The sequence below is a fragment of the Ylistrum balloti genome, unplaced genomic scaffold (assembly GCF_031769215.1).
Source record: "Ylistrum balloti isolate Yb309-2 unplaced genomic scaffold, AGI_CSIRO_Ybal_v1 Utg369806, whole genome shotgun sequence".
NCBI classification, from domain to species: domain Eukaryota; kingdom Metazoa; phylum Mollusca; class Bivalvia; order Pectinida; family Pectinidae; genus Ylistrum; species Ylistrum balloti.
Genome location: NW_026781981.1, coordinates 807,210 through 824,632, shown reverse-complemented (window position 1 = coordinate 824,632; position 17,423 = coordinate 807,210). Strand labels below are relative to the sequence as shown.

Sequence of the window (17,423 nt, the reverse complement as noted above, 5' to 3'; positions counted from 1 at the left end):
TGTTATCTAACTTGATCTCACTAGGGAACTTGAGTTTGCCTTCATGGAACGACCAAAATGTTCATTTTGCAGGTGTCATTGGTGAAGCAGAAGACGGGAACCCGCTGGAATGCATGGTCTTCTTTATAGTTTTCTGGTCTCAATGTAAATGTTTTTTGTTCAGATTTTGTCCTACTTTCATAATTATGTTTGAATTTGGATTTCGTTAAAATGTCAGTGTTTTCTTTCATGTTTTTGCCTTAGTTTCATCGAACTTTAGTTTTAGAGTAAAATCTGTTGACATGAAAGTTTATCCTTTGTTATTTTTCGACCGATGACACTTTTCAGTCTTTTTGTATGCCTTCATCCATACCTGATGTCATAGTCAACTTAACATTCTAAATCACCAGCAGGTGGGTGGAAATTTCTGCGTTTCCAACGACGAGCAGATTCACATGTTTGGTTTTGTTGTGAATCGTGTGATATTGTGATATTTACGTCACTTTGAAGACACTTTTGAGTACGGACAGTATTAGTTTGTGTCGTTTTAACATTCAATTTTGTCTTAAGCTGTAACTAAATTCGTCACCGATCTCCAGAAGATACTTAAAAACAATTATCATATCCACTTATCATACCTTGAACAATATTGTATAAACCGACAAACTACAGAGTTTGGAATGACATGCTTTATTGAGGAATGTTAACAAGTAAAATGATGACCGCAAACACACAGGGGTCTTTGGTAACAGCCAAGGAGACTCGCGCACAAAGAAAGTCAATCTGAAACAGAAAATTAAATTTATTGTTGCTTGTTCATGTAATGACATAAAATAGACGCTAATGGTAATAGGCTTACTTAAACCCTCGATTTAAATGATAAGTTTAACATCCTACCTTCCGTTATAGTCCGTTACATGGTAAATGGTCTATCCACTGTTGTTGTTATTATTGATCAGCAGCAGCAGCAAGAGGGCACCTCCGACTGAAAATAACAAAATTTGTTCAACTATGTCAATTGAAAGAACAGGCGTGCTTGACAAAGATCACTATAACCTTGTTCCATTGTAGTTTTAAGAGCAATTCAATATGATATGATGAAAGCACACTTATCTGCAATAATTATGTAAACATTGAATCAATGTAGGAAATACGTTTTGCTAAATTGTTATATCTTAAACATGTCAGTTTTGTACTCACACAACAGTATATTACTGTTATCGTCGTTGTACTCTGCTGCGGCGGCTCCTGCTACAAATCCTGGTGCAGGTCCAGCGGGTACAGGGTAAGGAATATACACAGCCCTTTCTTGATGGCCGTATCCTTTCCCTCCGTATCCTTTGCCATATCCGCCATATCCGCTATATCCCCCTCCATAACCTTTTCCGTAACCACCATATCCTCCGTACATCGCTCCGCCGTACGTGTCATATCCCCCTCCATAGCTGCCATAGCCATCTCCGAGACAACAGCCAAGGACAAGGGCAAGAGTTATGGTTGAAAGGGCAAACTTAAGATGCATCATGTTGATCCTAAGGTATGAAGTTATAGCATGTTTCAGAATACACATTCAGATTCTAGAAAAAGTCCAATGTTGAAAGAAGGAAACTAGAAAAAAAAATTCAAATCGAGGATAACAGTCGCAGTCAGAAATTCGGTGTTTAAAGGAAAATTTAGCAAAAAAGAAGGGAAAACATAACGAAACATTTGTGGATCTTTCGAGTTTCATTAATGATATACATAACATCAAGTAAGGAAAAAATTGTCCTTGCGGTTAAGATTGAAAATTAACCATTTACTCAATGAAATGTTTGCAATATCGATAAATATAAGTCACCAGACATACATAAGGATTTCATTTCTTTTTTTTTTTAGAAAATCATACATTTTATAGCATGATCAAATTACTAGATTAATGCTTGTATCTTCGATCTCCAATCCAACTTACCTGTTCTGATGAGCCGGTGAAGTGAGGATGATTTGACGAAAGTAAAGCTCGTATTTATATACCTGATCTACGATGAGTTATGAATGTACCCGGAAACCTATGTTTGTAATTGCAACATGGTATTACAACCAGTAATGGTCCATCGATCAAAGTAAGCAGCACTGTATAACTGATAGTATAACAGAACGGACAGTGGTGTATATACACAAATGTCACCTTGTATCTCAGAGAAAATTTTCACTTTGGCTCGAAGGAACCGTTATCTAATAGTATACCAAAAAGGCATTTTACGACATTTCATTCTGCAACTGTTCTGTCCAATTTTAATAAGTTACTATAATGATGGAAAATGTTATGCTGCTTCACAAAAAGATTTTAAAAAATTATATTATCTTACAAATCTACATTTTTTTTTTCAACTTTTGTGATGTTTGTTGACATTTTCCTGATTTGAACACTTTGACTGTTAAATAATGATTTTGTATTAATATATATAAAATGGAAAAACATAAATGTGCCGTGATAAGTTTCTACAACAAATTCTACATATAGGTAGTGTTTTGGCCTTTATTAAGACTGCTGTGATTGGGAAATGTTAAAGAGAGTAAAGTAAATTTCAAATTGAGATTTACGTTTCATTTATCGTTGTTACTTTACAGTTGCTCAGTGGCATGTGAGAAATTATCATAGTATTACACTTGTGTTGTAAAAATGAAACTATGCTCCAAATTAGACATTGAATGTCATTTGGGGTACGTCCGTAAAGAATTATTAATTTCAATACTTAAATCATCTGTTTGTGTATATTTTCAATATATTTTTGATAAATTGTTATTTGATTATGTAATTTGAGATGTGCTTCTTATTGCTTTGATTTCCATACATCTGGTCTATTAAAACATGTCATTATAATGATCACTTGTTTTCTATCTGTTATCCGGTCTCCTTTAAACGTCATCATAATGATCACTTGTTTTCTATCTGTTATCCGGTCTCCTTTAAACGTCATCATAATGATCACTTGTTTTCTATCTGTTATCCGGTCTCCTTTAAACGTCATCATAATAATCATTTGTTTTCTATCTGTCATCCGGTCTCCTTTAAACGTCATCATAATGATCACTTGTTTTCTATCTGTTATCCGGTCTCCTTTAAACGTCATCATAATAATCATTTGTTTTCTATCTGTCATCCGGTCTCCTTTAAACGTCATCATAATAATCATTTGTTTTCTATCTGTTATCCGGTCTCCTTTAAACGTCATCATAATGATCACTTGTTTTCTGTCATCCGGTCTCCTTTAAACGTCATCATAATAATCATTTGTTTTCTGGGTCTGTTATCTGGTCTCCAAAAAACGTCAACATAATAATTAGTTGTTTTTGTCTGTTATCTGGTCTCCAAAAAACGTCATCATAATAATTAGTTGTTTTTTGTCTGTTATCTGGTCTCCAAGAAATGTCATCATAATAATTAGTTGTTTTTGTCTGTTATCTGGTCTCCAAAAAACGTCAACATAATAATTAGTTGTTTTTGTCTGTTATCTGGTCTCCAAGAAAACGTCATCATAATAATTAGTTGTTTTTGTCTGTTATCTGGTCTCCAAAAAACGTCATCATAATAATTAGTTGTTTTTGTCTGTTATCCAAGAAAACGTCATCATAATAATTAGTTGTTTTTGTCTGTTATCTGGTCTCCAAGAAAACGTCATCATAATAATTAGTTGTTTTTGTCTGTTATCTGGTCTCCAAAAAATGTCAACATAATAATTAGTTGTTTTTTGTCTGTTATCTGGTCTCCAAGAAAACGTCATCATAATAATTAGTTGTTTTTGTCTGTTATCTGGTCTCCAAGAAAATGTCAACATAATAATTAGTTGTTTTTGTCTGTTATCTGGTCTCCAAAAAATGTCAACATAATAATTAGTTGTTTTTGTCTGTTATCTGGTCTCCAAAAAATGTCAACATAATAATTAGTTGTTTTTTGTCTGTTATCTGGTCTCCAAGAAAACGTCATCATAATAATTAGTTGTTTTTGTCTGTTATCTGGTCTCCAAAAAATGTCAACATAATAATTAGTTGTTTTTGTCTGTTATCTGGTCTCCAAAAAATGTCAACATAATAATTAGTTGTTTTTGTCTGTTATCTGGTCTCCAAAAAATGTCAACATAATAATTAGTTGTTTTTGTCTGTTATCTGGTCTCCAAAAAATGTCAACATAATAATTAGTTGTTTTTTGTCTGTTATCTGGTCTCCAAAAAATGTCAACATAATAATTAGTTGTTTTTGTCTGTTATCTGGTCTCCAAAAATGTCATCATAATAATTAGTTGTTTTTGTCTGTTATCTGGTCTCCAAGAAAATGTCAACATAACAATTAGTTGTTTTTGTCTGTTATCTGGTCTCCAAGAAAACGTCATCATAATAATTAGTTGTTTTTGTCTGTTATCTGGTCTCCAAAAAATGTCAACATAATAATTAGTTGTTTTCTGCGTCTGTTATCTGGTCTCCAAAAAATGTCAACATAATAATTAGTTGTTTTTGTCTGTTATCTGGTCTCCAAAAAATGTCAACATAATAATTAGTTGTTTTTGTCTGTTATCTGGTCTCCAAGAAAACGTCATCATAATAATTAGTTGTTTTTGTCTGTTATCTGGTCTCCAAGAAAATGTCAACATAACAATTAGTTGTTTTTGTCTGTTGTCTGGTCTCCAAGAAAACGTCATCATAATAATTAGTTGTTTTTGTCTGTTATCTGGTCTCCAAGAAAACGTCATCATAATAATTAGTTGTTTTTGTCTGTTATCTGGTCTCCAAGAAAACGTCATCATAATAATTAGTTGTTTTTGTCTGTTATCTGGTCTCCAAGAAAACGTCATCATAATAATTAGTTGTTTTTGTCTGTTATCTGGTCTCCAAGAAAACGTCATCATAATAATTAGTTGTTTTTGTCTGTTATCTGGTCTCCAAGAAAACGTCATCATAATAATTAGTTGTTTTTGTCTGTTATCTGGTCTCCAAAAAACGTCATCATAATAATTAGTTGTTTTTGTCTGTTATCTGGTCTCCAAGAAAACGTCATCATAATAATTAGTTGTTTTTTGTCTGTTATCTGGTCTCCAAGAAATGTCATCATAATAATTAGTTGTTTTTGTCTTTATCTGGTCTGAAAACGTCAACATAATAATTAGTTGTCATAATAATTAGTTGTTTTTGTCTGTTATCTGGTCTCCAAGAAAACGTCAACATAATAATTAGTTGTTTTTGTCTGTTATCTGGTCTCCAATAAAACGTCAACATAATAATTAGTTGTTTTTGTCTGTTATCTGGTTTTTGTCTGTTATCTGGTCTCCAAGAAAACGTCATCATAATAATTAGTTGTTTTCTGCGTCTGTTATCTGGTCTCCAAAAAATGTCAACATAATAATTAGTTGTTTTTGTCTGTTATCTGGTCTCCAATAATAAGTTGTTTTTGTCTGTTATCTGAAAAAATGTCATCATAATAATTAGTTGTTTTTGTCTGTTATCTGGTCTCCAAAAAACGTCAACATAATAATTAGTTGTTTTTTGTCTGTTATCTGGTCTCCAAGAAAATGTCATCATAATAATTAGTTGTTTTTGTCTGTTATCTAAAAAATGTCATCATAATAATTAGTTGTTTTTGTCTGTTATCTGGTCTCCAAAAAAATAATTAGTTGTTTTTGTCGTCATCATAATAATTAGTTGTTTTTGTCTGTTATCTGGTCTCCAAAAAATGTCAACATAATAATTAGTTGTTTTTGTCTGTTATCAAAAAATGTCAACATAATAATTAGTTGTTTTTGTCTGTTATCTGTTATAATAATTAGTTGTTTTTGTTGTTTTTGTCTGTTATCTGGTCTCCAAGAAAACGACATCATAATAATTAGTTGTTTTTGTCTGTTATCTGGTCTCCAAAAAATGTCAACATAATAATTAGTTGTTTTTGTCTGTTATCTGGTCTCCAAGAAAACGTCATCATAATAATTAGTTGTTTTTGTCTGTTATCTGGTCTCCAAAAAATGTCAACATAATAATTAGTTGTTTTTGTCTGTTATCTGGTCTCCAAGAAAACGTCATCATAATAATTAGTTGTTTTTGTCTGTTATCTGGTCTCCAAAAAACGTCAACATAATAATTAGTTGTTTTTGTCTGTTATCTGGTCTCCAAAAAATGTCAACATAATAATTAGTTGTTTTTGTCTGTTATCTGGTCTCCAAGAAAATGTCAACATAATAATTAGTTGTTTTTGTCTGTTATCTGGTCTCCAAGAAAACGTCATCATAATAATTAGTTGTTTTTGTCTGTTGTCTGGTCTCCAAAAAATGTCAACATAATAATTAGTTGTTTTTTGTCTGTTATCTGGTCTCCAAAAAATGTCAACATAATAATTAGTTGTTTTCTGGGTCTGTTATCTGGTCTCCAAAAAATGTCAACATAATAATTAGTTGTTTTTGTCTGTTATCTCAACATAATAATTAGTTGTTTTTGTCTGTTATCTGGTCTCCAAAAAATGTCAACATAATAATTAGTTGTTTTTGTCTGTTATCTGGTCTCCAAAAAATGTCAACATAATAATTAGTTGTTTTTGTCTGTTATCTGGTCTCCAAAAAATGTCAACATAATAATTAGTTGTTTTTTGTCTGTTATCTGGTCTCCAAAAAATGTCAACATAATAATTAGTTGTTTTTGTCTGTTATCTGGTCTCCAAAAAATGTCATCATAATAATTAGTTGTTTTTGTCTGTTATCTGGTCTCCAAGAAAACGTCAACATAATAATTAGTTGTTTTTGTCTGTTATCTGGTCTCCAAAAAATGTCAACATAATAATTAGTTGTTTTTGTCTGTTGTTTTTGTCTGTTATCTGTCTCCAAGAAAACGTCATCATAATAATTAGTTGTTTTTGTCTGTTATCTGGTCTCCAAAAAATGTCAACATAATAATTAGTTGTTTTTGTCTGTTATCTCGTCTCCAAAAAATGTCATCATAATAATTAGTTGTTTTTGTCTGTTATCTGTGTCAACATAATAATTAGTTGTTTTTTGTCTGTTATCTGGTCTCCAAGAAAATGTCAACATAATAATTAGTTGTTTTTGTCTGTTATCTGGTCTCCAAGAAAATGTCAACATAATAATTAGTTGTTTTTGTCTGTTATCTGTCTGTCAACATAATAATTAGTTGTTTTTGTCTGTTATCTGGTCTCCAAAAAATGTCAACATAATAATTAGTTGTTTTTGTCTGTTATCTGGTCTCCAAAAAATGTCAACATAATAATTAGTTGTTTTTGTCTGTTATCTGGTCTCCAAAAAATGTCAACATAATAATTAGTTGTTTTCTGGGTCTGTTATCTGGTCTCCAAGAAAACGTTATCATAATAATTAGTTGTTTTTGTCTGTTATCTGGTCTCCAAGAAATGTCAACATAATAATTAGTTGTTTTCTGGGTCTGTTATCTGGTCTCCAAAAAATGTCAACATAATAATTAGTTGTTTTTGTCTGTTATCTGGTCTCCAAGAAAACGTCATCATAATAATTAGTTGTTTTTGTCTGTTATCTGGTCTCCAAGAAAACGTCATCATAATAATTAGTTGTTTTTGTCTGTTATCTGGTCTCCAAAAAACGTCAACATAATAATTAGTTGTTTTTGTCTGTTATCTGGTCTCCAAAAAATGTCAACATAATAATTAGTTGTTTTTGTCTGTTATCTGGTCTCCAAGAAATGTCAACATAATAATTAGTTGTTTTCTGGGTCTGTTATCTGGTCTCCAAGAAAACGTTATCATAATAATTAGTTGTTTTCTGCGTCTGTTATCTGGTCTCCAAGAAATGTCAACATAATAATTAGTTGTTTTCTGGGTCTGTTATCTGGTCTCCAAGAAAACGTCATCATAATAATTAGTTGTTTTCTGCGTCTGTTATCTGGTTTCCCTAAAACGTCATCAGAATCATCATGAAAAAAATTGGAAGCATTTTTTTTATATATTATAACTTTAGTTGCGACTACATAAAATAATTACTTAAGTATAATGTTTATTTTTGGTGCAGTGCATGCATTCAGATATTGTAAAACACTGCGCGTTAACAGACTATCTTACATCATCTCCCCATACAGGATATGATTGACAGCCATGACTACTAGTTATTGACATTCCCTGGAGGTGGAAACCTCTCTCGGTACATATCGACTGAAAATCATGCATGTATATTTCGTTAACTGGAGGATATATTTTGGACATTTATCATAATGTCGCATTCAGATTGGTTAGCCGATATCAGTTATATGTTCTGCACAAACCTAAACCTTAAAAACATGAATAAACATTTTGATGTCATTATTGGTCACTTATTTCGGTTTAATTAATTGTTTGACTCTATTATATATAATTATAAACTAGCATTAAAATGTTATATTCAGTTGTGTGTCTTTTCCTGTTAATGTGGAAATTATCAGTGATGGTAACATATCATTCCTTATGCGCTGTTAGTACATTCACCGTATTCTGCCCTTTTTCACTAGATTTAATGACATACAGTTGTTCACACTACCGTGTACTAAACAGGTTGTAAATAGTGCGCTAGTAATAGGAAATTATAAGATATGATACCGATGAATCTATTAGTTAAATCATAATATTTGATAAATCATTGTCGGTAATTACTTTATGTATCCATCATACTTGTACTTCAATAACGGTCAAAATGTGTTTGTAATGGTGTAGTAATGATGTGTAAATGCTCTGCCAACAATAGATGATATCATGTATACATTACTATGCTAATAGTACGTATCGTTATCGTCATGTTTAACTGAAACATGTTTCACAATGTGTACTCTTAAAAGAAAAACATTGATAGTTCATAGCTGTATTTATATATTTAAAATAGGAATTATGTATCAACGCATTTAAACTTGAACAATAAATTAAATTTTAAGAATTAAGCATCGTCATTTTTTTCCCATGGAAAAGCAGGAAAAGAACGCTCAATTTTTATGTTTGTTTTCTTTATATACATGGACACGGGCATAGTTCAGTTTGACTTTCATTTCATTTTCAATGGACGTGACTCTTGTATTCAAATTATTGTTACGACAAATATTTCAATTGATTATTATTCTATAAGCTTAAGAGTGCAAATGCATGTGTTTTATACCAACAATACTGTACCAGCATTCAGCATATTTTTAAAGCATCAGTAGATGTGTACCAATTTTGCCATAAATAGAGATTCTTTCTTAATATACAACTTTCTAAAACTTTGTAAAATTCGGTAGTACGATAGTTAAATAATAAGTATCCAAACGAAAAATACCGTAAGTTATCAAAACGATATAAACAAAACGTATTCCTTCTAGTTCTTATTTCGTTTTAACGTAGTAGAGTGTCGGGTCATCCACACGGAAACATTTTGAACATTAAATTCCGCAGGTATTATAAATGACATTTTTAAAATTCACATAAAGACAGGAAATTATAATTTCGACCATGATACTGAGGGACTCAGTTGTTGAAACTTGGAGGATCCATGAGGAAAATCAAAATTGGTTGGAATCAATCTCACAGATGGGAAACAATAACTTCATAATTCAATCAATTTCTTAAATTGCAATACTAAATTATATCTATATTATAATCAGAATACGTATTTCTATGCTTTAACGACTCACAATTGTATTAAAATAAAGTCTGCGTCAACACATAGGCTAAAAGTTCAGACGGGAGTATTTCTGGTAAACAAACACTCACTGACCAACCAGGTTACATAATTTTTTCTAATCGAGGAAACTTGGGAAGGACAACTTGAGTTCACTTGATTTCTTGTAGTATATATACTCACCACCATCTATACCCCACATTCAGGACCCTTCGGTGTAAAGAGGTAAGTGAAAATAAGTATACAGAATTTCCATTTCTTAATACACTTTAATATGAAAGACGATGCTATACTATATAATTTGTTAGAATTGGTTTCTTTTCTAAATGAATGTAATGTAAATAATTCAATATTGTAAATATGTTCGTCATTATATTTTACTTGTAGGCAATTATATTGGTTTTATATCATGTAAACTTTCTTTTGTTCTTTTAATTTGTCAACAGAGGAATCATGAAATTTGCCACCCTAGCTCTGCTGATCCTGACAATTCTCATATCTGTGGGTTGCTGTCTTGGTGGCGAGTATGGGGGCGGATATGGTCACGATGGCTTCATTATAGGGGGAAATGGAGGAGGATATGACATGTATGGTTATGGCGGATTCGGTGGATATGGAGGACAAGGCGGATATGGAGGATATGGCGGATATGGAAAAGGATACGGAGGATATGGTCATGGATATGGAAAGGGTTACGGAGGAAAAGGACATGGTATACCAAACAGGGTAGTGTATTTACCCTATCCAGTACCTAGAATACCCCCTGGTGCTGCTATTGCTGCGGCTGCTGATGCTGGAAATGATGACTATCTGTACCTTCTATGTAAGTATTGCAAAAAGTATTAACAAAAATGTGATCAGTTACCTTTTAGGTTTCAACAGTTTAGACTCTTAGGCTGTGTGACAAGTCCCTAGACATCAAACAGTTTGATGTGTGTTTATTTCTTTGCTGTATTTATCGCCAAATGAACAGCCAGGGTCTTATTGTAGTAATTGGTGGCTACCTCACTGAACGCATGCTGTCCTTAGCGATAAGGGCAAGAATCGTGCACAAATAATACAATCATGTCAGCACAGACAGGTCCGTTGCCCATCATTCTGATAGACAAAAACAGCGTAGGGAGCGTCGAACCATACATTTCGGGTCATCGCCTAAGGTTACGTAGGCCAAAGGTTATAACACATTGGCTACTGTAGCGCCATCTATACGAAAGAGTTGATTTCTGTTTCACTTATGAATAATTCTAAATTTGTATTGACAGGCGCTCATCAAAGTACTACTTAATCTCCGTAATAATGTCTTTAATTACCTTTCTAAATATCTTGTACTATCTATCAATACCTATTTTATAACAACCTACTTGTTCCTAGCATTTTCCGTACCTGTCACCTGCCCAAGTATTGCTGTATAATCTAACTACGAACTGTTCATTATCTCGTGTTTGAGACTTAATGCATCTGAGACGTATATTTCAGTGGCAGCACTGGTGCTTCTTCCCTTGCTGGTCAACAACACTGGTTAAATATTGACATCGGATCAAGATGAATTCTAAAGTGAGTTATCAACGGTCATATATTATTTTTTTTACATTTTAATCGTTATTGTAAGATTTATTTTGAATGCCTGATGGTTGGCCATCTCACCTTAACTTCGATACATTTTGAGTTTCATGAAAATGGATTAATTTTGATAAATTGATAACAAAAGCTTGAATGGAAATAAACTTCGAGACGGGTCATAAAACTGACAATAAATCTTATCACATAACAGTTTTGCTTATTTGAAGTTAATATTTGGAGGGCAAAATCTAACGTAAGGCAGCCATTTTGTTGTACAGTTTTCAATAGACGAAAACTGAATTAATGTCATTGCCATATTTGACATCACAATCGATTTCTCGCTGGTCCAGACACTAAAAGGCGCCCAAGGGTATATCACACTAGTGTCATATTTAATACAAAATTATGACATGAACCAACTCACTAGATAACGATTATGTGATGAAATTTATTAGACATGTGCATTAATGAAGTTGATGAGTGTGACAATTTCTCGGAAAATGTTAAGCCATATGCAGCGGACATTAAATCAAACCTGTTGGATCAACTTTTTCTCGTTTATTCTTTTAATATGTTATTTATCTTACCTGAGTAAATAGGACAATAATCATTAATTTTATTTGTAAAATAATCAGATTTTATTTATCAAATTACAATTGTAAATTTTGTCTACATCAAAAAACTAAAATACGTTGTATGTTTTCTCCTATTCCAGATACTAACTCTGTGCGCGAGATATTCTGGCTGTTACCAAAGACCCCTGGTGTTCTCTTTGTATATATCTTATCAATAAAGCAGATCTTCATCAGCCAGTCTTCATTGTGTGATGTAACACCTATGTCCCATCAAACTGATGGTAAAACCTTGCTGTTATAAGACCGTTTTGGTTTTTTATAATTCAAAAACAATTAAGATTTTTGCCGACTGAACCAATAATTATCAATTAATTTGTTACGTGGGCATATCAAGATGCGGCAGGTAACGAAACAAGAAAATCATTTCATTAAAAAGGGAAAATAAAGAGCACGCCATTTACTGAATTCACTGTGATTTTACTGTCTCTGACATAAGCATTCTTATCTGCATTTACAATTCCATACCATGAAGTTTGATAACAAAGCAAAGTTTGTAATATATACATTTCTGTATTGTTTTCTCATCATATTGTAAGTTGGTCAATCAAACTAAACATATACATTCATGAATTCAATATCCTCAAAACTACAGTTAAACAAAAATTCAGAAATATCAACTAACTAAACATCTTAACAAATCCATAATATCTCCTAAAGTAACATCTAAACGGCTAAATAAAGAACCAGATATCAACCAATTTAGCATCTTACTGACTCTGTATAGGGTCAAACATCAACTAAATAAACTTCTTACTGACTCCATAAAAGGTCAGTTATTTCTTGACTGAAAGACTGTCTATCAGTGTTAAATAGCGTTATATTTATATGTGAACAGATAGTCTTCTTTTTCTTTTTTCAAAATGATGTTGGTTATGCGAATTTAACTATATGATAGAGATTTAAACTTCTTACTGTGTTTACATGGAGATTCAAAATAAACTTGTATTGAATCAATGTAGGGGTCAGATATTAAATTAACTTCGTGTGATTTAGATTTAGATTGTAGAAAGTTTATATCATAACATAAATGCCCGAGGTGATTTTTTGAGTGAAAAATTCAAGACAGTAGGACGGCAAGAGACTTTGAATTACAGGGAGTTTAAAAGTTGTCAGCTAAATAAACTTCTTACTGACTCCTTAAGGGGTCAGATATCAACTAAATAAACTAAATTAAATTTAACATCTGAAAGATTCCGTAAAAGGTCAGTTATTTCTTGACTGAAAGACTGTAAGTGTGAAAAAGCGTTATATTCATATATGAACAGATAGTCTTTTTTTCAAAATGATGTTGGTTATGCGAATTTGTATATGATAGAGATTTTTAAGTGATTACATGGAGATTAAAAGATGTATTGAATCAATGTAGGTCAGTTGAGATTCACAGTCGTGTGATTTAGATTTAGATTGTTGAGCGTCTCTAGAAAGGTTATATCATAACATAAATGCCCGAGGTGATTTTTTGAGTGAAAAATTCAAACAGTAGGACGGCTAGAGACTTTGAATAACAGGGAGTTTAAAAGTTGTCAGCTAAGTGTTGTAACTCGGAAATATCTACAAATGTAAAGTACCTGTAAGTATCAGGAAAAGTCTCTTTACTATGCTCACCAAACTAAAGAGAGTAGAAGTCTCAAGTAATAATTCGTTGATGTCTTCTAAAAATATATAAACCGGAAATATGTAGATTGTCTTTTCAGTATTGCCATAAGGCGGAGAATAGAATGTTTGATAGAGGTAGAGCATTTACTGGGAGTTGTCTTGTTGGTGTGATCAACAGGAGGAAACGAAGATGTTTGATAAAGGTAGAGTAAATACTGGGAGTTGTCTGTCAAGTATTATTACCAGGGTAGGTCATTCAGCAGTTCGTGATTAAGAGTCATAACTAGGAGCGAGACTAATCAAGGGGTTACATATTAATTAGAAATATTTCCCTTATAAGATTTTTTATGAAGAAATTCGTCAACACTAAACATTAAAATCTATTTTGGTTGTAATTTTAGATGTATGTTACTAAATTATTAGATTCCAACGATTTAAGAAATATCATTCACTTCATGAATTTCAATTTCACTTTGTATCACTGAATAAAAAACATGTCTGACTCGTTTGATAGCAAAACATATATGTTATATCCAAAAGCTTACAACAACGACCTGCTTTATATAGAATTCCATTCAATGCATCGACATCACGTGCTTCGATCATCCTAGCGAGATATTGTATAAAGTATTGGACATCAAACAATGACATTAGACTTTGCAGCCCTTACGTTACGAAGAATAACACATTTGGTCTGACCATGAGACGTTTTTTACAGTGTATCTTGTTGAAATTACTAGCATAATAATTCGAATATGCAATACGGAAAGGAAAACTGGAAAAACGTTACAATATCAAACTATTTATTATCGCTATGCCGATTCATCATAGCTTTAAAATACGAGTCAGTGATCAACAAAGTTAACATCGTTCAAGAAATCTGTTACAACAGGCAATATTTTCGGTAGAAATATCAAGTACATTATAAATAATCACATTTAAATACATCTAATTCATGATACGAACATTTCGTTACTTTTCATCTCAACATAATACACATTTGACTTTTCTGAACCAGATTAATCATAACCCAGACATTTCATCGTACAATAGGTTTTTGCAGTATGTATATAATTAACTTTTGTTTCAGAAATATATAAACATCAAGGTAACAATCTATTTCATTTGATGAAGGATTTAATCAGAGCGATATTTGTTTTCATGGTGTAACAATGTGATGGAATAATCGAATTAATTTCCCAGGGTTTAATTCGGGCCGAAGGGACCGGCGGGGCGTTGTGGACCTCCCGGCGCCCCTGGTCTTCCTGGTCTACCTGGTCTTCCTGGTCTATTTCTTCCTCGCCTTCTTCTTCGCCTTCTTCCCCTTCCAAAACTATTGAATAATAAATGTAATAACAGGTATGGTCAAAGTTTATTTTGCAAGCTTCTTACTGTAGATTGAATAGAAATTTATATGTCGTAAACAGTTTGATAATTTGTGCATACGATTCGATGACTAGATGCTGTAGCCTACAATGAGCAAATAACCTTTCAAGCGTGAATGCGCGGTACATATATTTATACAGATGGCATAATATTAAATTCCTATGTGCAAGTGGATAGGTGGTAAGATTTTACTTATTGAGCCATGACCATCGATTCGACTATACCCTTTTTAGTCTGATCATACATGACTACTAGTTCAGGGTTCGAAGTATACCATCGATTTTGTTGTAGACTCCGAATGTGCATATGAAAACACTTTACTGTGTCGAGACAGATCAACACCCTTAGGATGCACTACGGTCCTGAGATTCACAATCAGAGAAACACAATGCGGACTACTGAAAAAGAAACCTGTGTAGAGGTCTGTAGAAAAAAATGTCTAGGATCCTTGATGGCACCAGTTCAAGTCAAACACTTTGAAGATCTGGCATTAAGAATATCGACAGTTCTGATTCAAACTCTCATATGACGAGGTTTCTCTTTCAACTCCAACACGCTCTATGTACCATATTCGGAGTTATTGGTAGCCGGCGAAGGTCTGGATAGATCCTGATGAAGGAATGTAAATCTCCAGATCCAGGACCCGATATCTTTCCATGATGTTGTTCCAACAACAACATAATGCACTTTCTGAGATAGCATATATCACCAACAAATGCTTCGACACAACTATTGGCAGTCAATTGATTCCAGCAAAAGTAAACTTAATCCTGAAATGTTTGGATGAAAGTAGAAGCCTTCCTAGTGACTTCAACAAGCGGAAAACTTATTCCTGAAATGTTTGGATGAATGTAGAAGCCTTCCCAGTGACTCCAACAATAGGAAACGTATACATGAAATGTTAGGATGAATGAAGAAGCCTTCCCAGTGACTTCAACAAGCGGAAACCTATTTCTGAAATGTTTGGATGAATGTAGAAGCCTTTCCCGTGAAAACGACATATCGATGGCATTATTACAGATAGTCGGGAAAAGGGTCACAGAAGGATATCACTACACTTACCGTTACCGTAGATACCTCTATATAACATTAAATGACGATGTTTTATCTCGCAAGAAGTGGACATTTGTGCCCCTCCCCCCTCAAAAAAAAAAAAAAAAAAACATACACAAACTTCGTGTAATTGGAACACACACTGCGCACACCAAAGTCCTAGTGCTGGACTTGGGTGACAGCAAAGGAGATAAAAATTGGGCTCCTGCAAAATTAGTTTTCTTTCATGTTTCTACTAAGGGGACTGTGAATTGGTCAAATATCCTATTTCCAATAGCAACACATTGAACTTTGATCTCTTCCTTCTTTGACTTTCTGCTGCTCTTTCAATCACTGCTATATTTTCCACTTTTATCATCCCTCTTCACAACCGCACTTATGCTACACTGGTTGTATCGAGGATGTTAAAAATCAAAATAAGAGAAGAAAGGAAAAGGATCGATGATACGTACCCATATCCGAGATAGCTGCCCATTCCAGCACTGAGCATGGCAACCGTCATATCAGATTGATTTGCTGACGTCAGGTTAATTACAGTGACCAATACACCAAGTAGCAACAGTGTAGTTACTGTAGCAAAAGGACAGTTTAAAACATGTTAACAACAAAGTAAAAATACATGAAGAACAGTGTTAAATGGAACACTACAAAATAGGACAATGTTGAACAATGTAGAATAGAACAAAACAATGTAAAATACAACACCTCAAAATTGAACAATGTAAAATAGAACAATAGAACACTTTAAAATAGAACAATGTAAAATAAAACAATGTAAAAATAGAACAATTTAAAATAGAACAATGTAAAATAAAACAATGTAAAAATAGAATAATGTAAAATAGAACAATGTAAAGATAGAATAATGTAAAACACTAGTAGAACTGTGAAATGGAACGGTATTAAATATACTTCTCGTAATTTGAAATAGGACAATATCAATAAAAATTACAAATCGTGATACCAAAATTGGCATTGTAGTGTCAAAAATTGACAAATGCAAACTATCATAATTTGTAAAAAAAAAAAAAAAAAGCCAGAAAAATAAATCATAGAATAGAATTTGGTTAAAACATAACAAGCTAATGGAATCAATCAGAAACATCAGTTTTGAGAGGAAAATTTGATTTCAATTAATTAGATAATGTCAATGATTTCCGTGATAGATGTCGATTACAGACAAATGTTTTCCAGATATGCAGACAATCTGTATGAAACGTGTATAGGTTCATTGATGTTATCACATTATGACTTTATTTAACTCAGCATAGCTCTACCTAATGATTGTGATACTCCAGATCTAACACAAATTCATATTTCACTTCATTGTCTGTTCACGGAGATCTGACGGAGTCTTAATCATAAACTATGTCATCATTTCTATAAATAGAACGTTTACAGTTAATTCCAAACGTGAAGGTATTAGATTGATATTACATGTATTTATCTATTTTATTTATTATTTGTTTGGTATGGTGACAACTGCAACTGAGGAGATCTGGTCTCATTCCTGGGAAGATAAAATCTCCTTTAACCTGCGTCTTTCAAAAAAATCTGCAGGGCAAGATTTCCATCAGCATTCAATATACCATCATACA

General features: G+C 32.7%; 1 protein-coding gene across 1 annotated transcript; it reads right to left on the bottom strand.

Moving 5' to 3' along the window:
• Positions 1 to 908: 908 nt before the first annotated feature.
• On the bottom strand, positions 909 to 1,504 carry LOC132544658 (heterogeneous nuclear ribonucleoprotein A1-like). Its single transcript, XM_060208281.1, has 2 exons — positions 1,180 to 1,504; positions 909 to 964 (listed from the first exon to the last, which is right to left on the bottom strand). The coding sequence occupies exons 1-2, from the start codon at positions 1,502 to 1,504 to the stop codon at positions 909 to 911; spliced, it is 381 nt and encodes a 126-aa protein (XP_060064264.1).
• Between the last annotated feature and the right edge of the window lie 15,919 nt (positions 1,505 to 17,423).

Bases quoted from the DNA above. Each gene is read 5' to 3' on its own strand.
- LOC132544658 (XM_060208281.1), bottom strand. From the start codon at position 1,504: ATGATGCATCTTAAGTTTGCCCTTTCAACCATAACTCTTGCCCTTGTC. The intron at 965-1,179 runs GTGAGTACAAAA...TGTTATTTTCAG, and splicing joins TAACAGTAATATACTGTTGT to TCGGAGGTGCCCTCTTGCTG.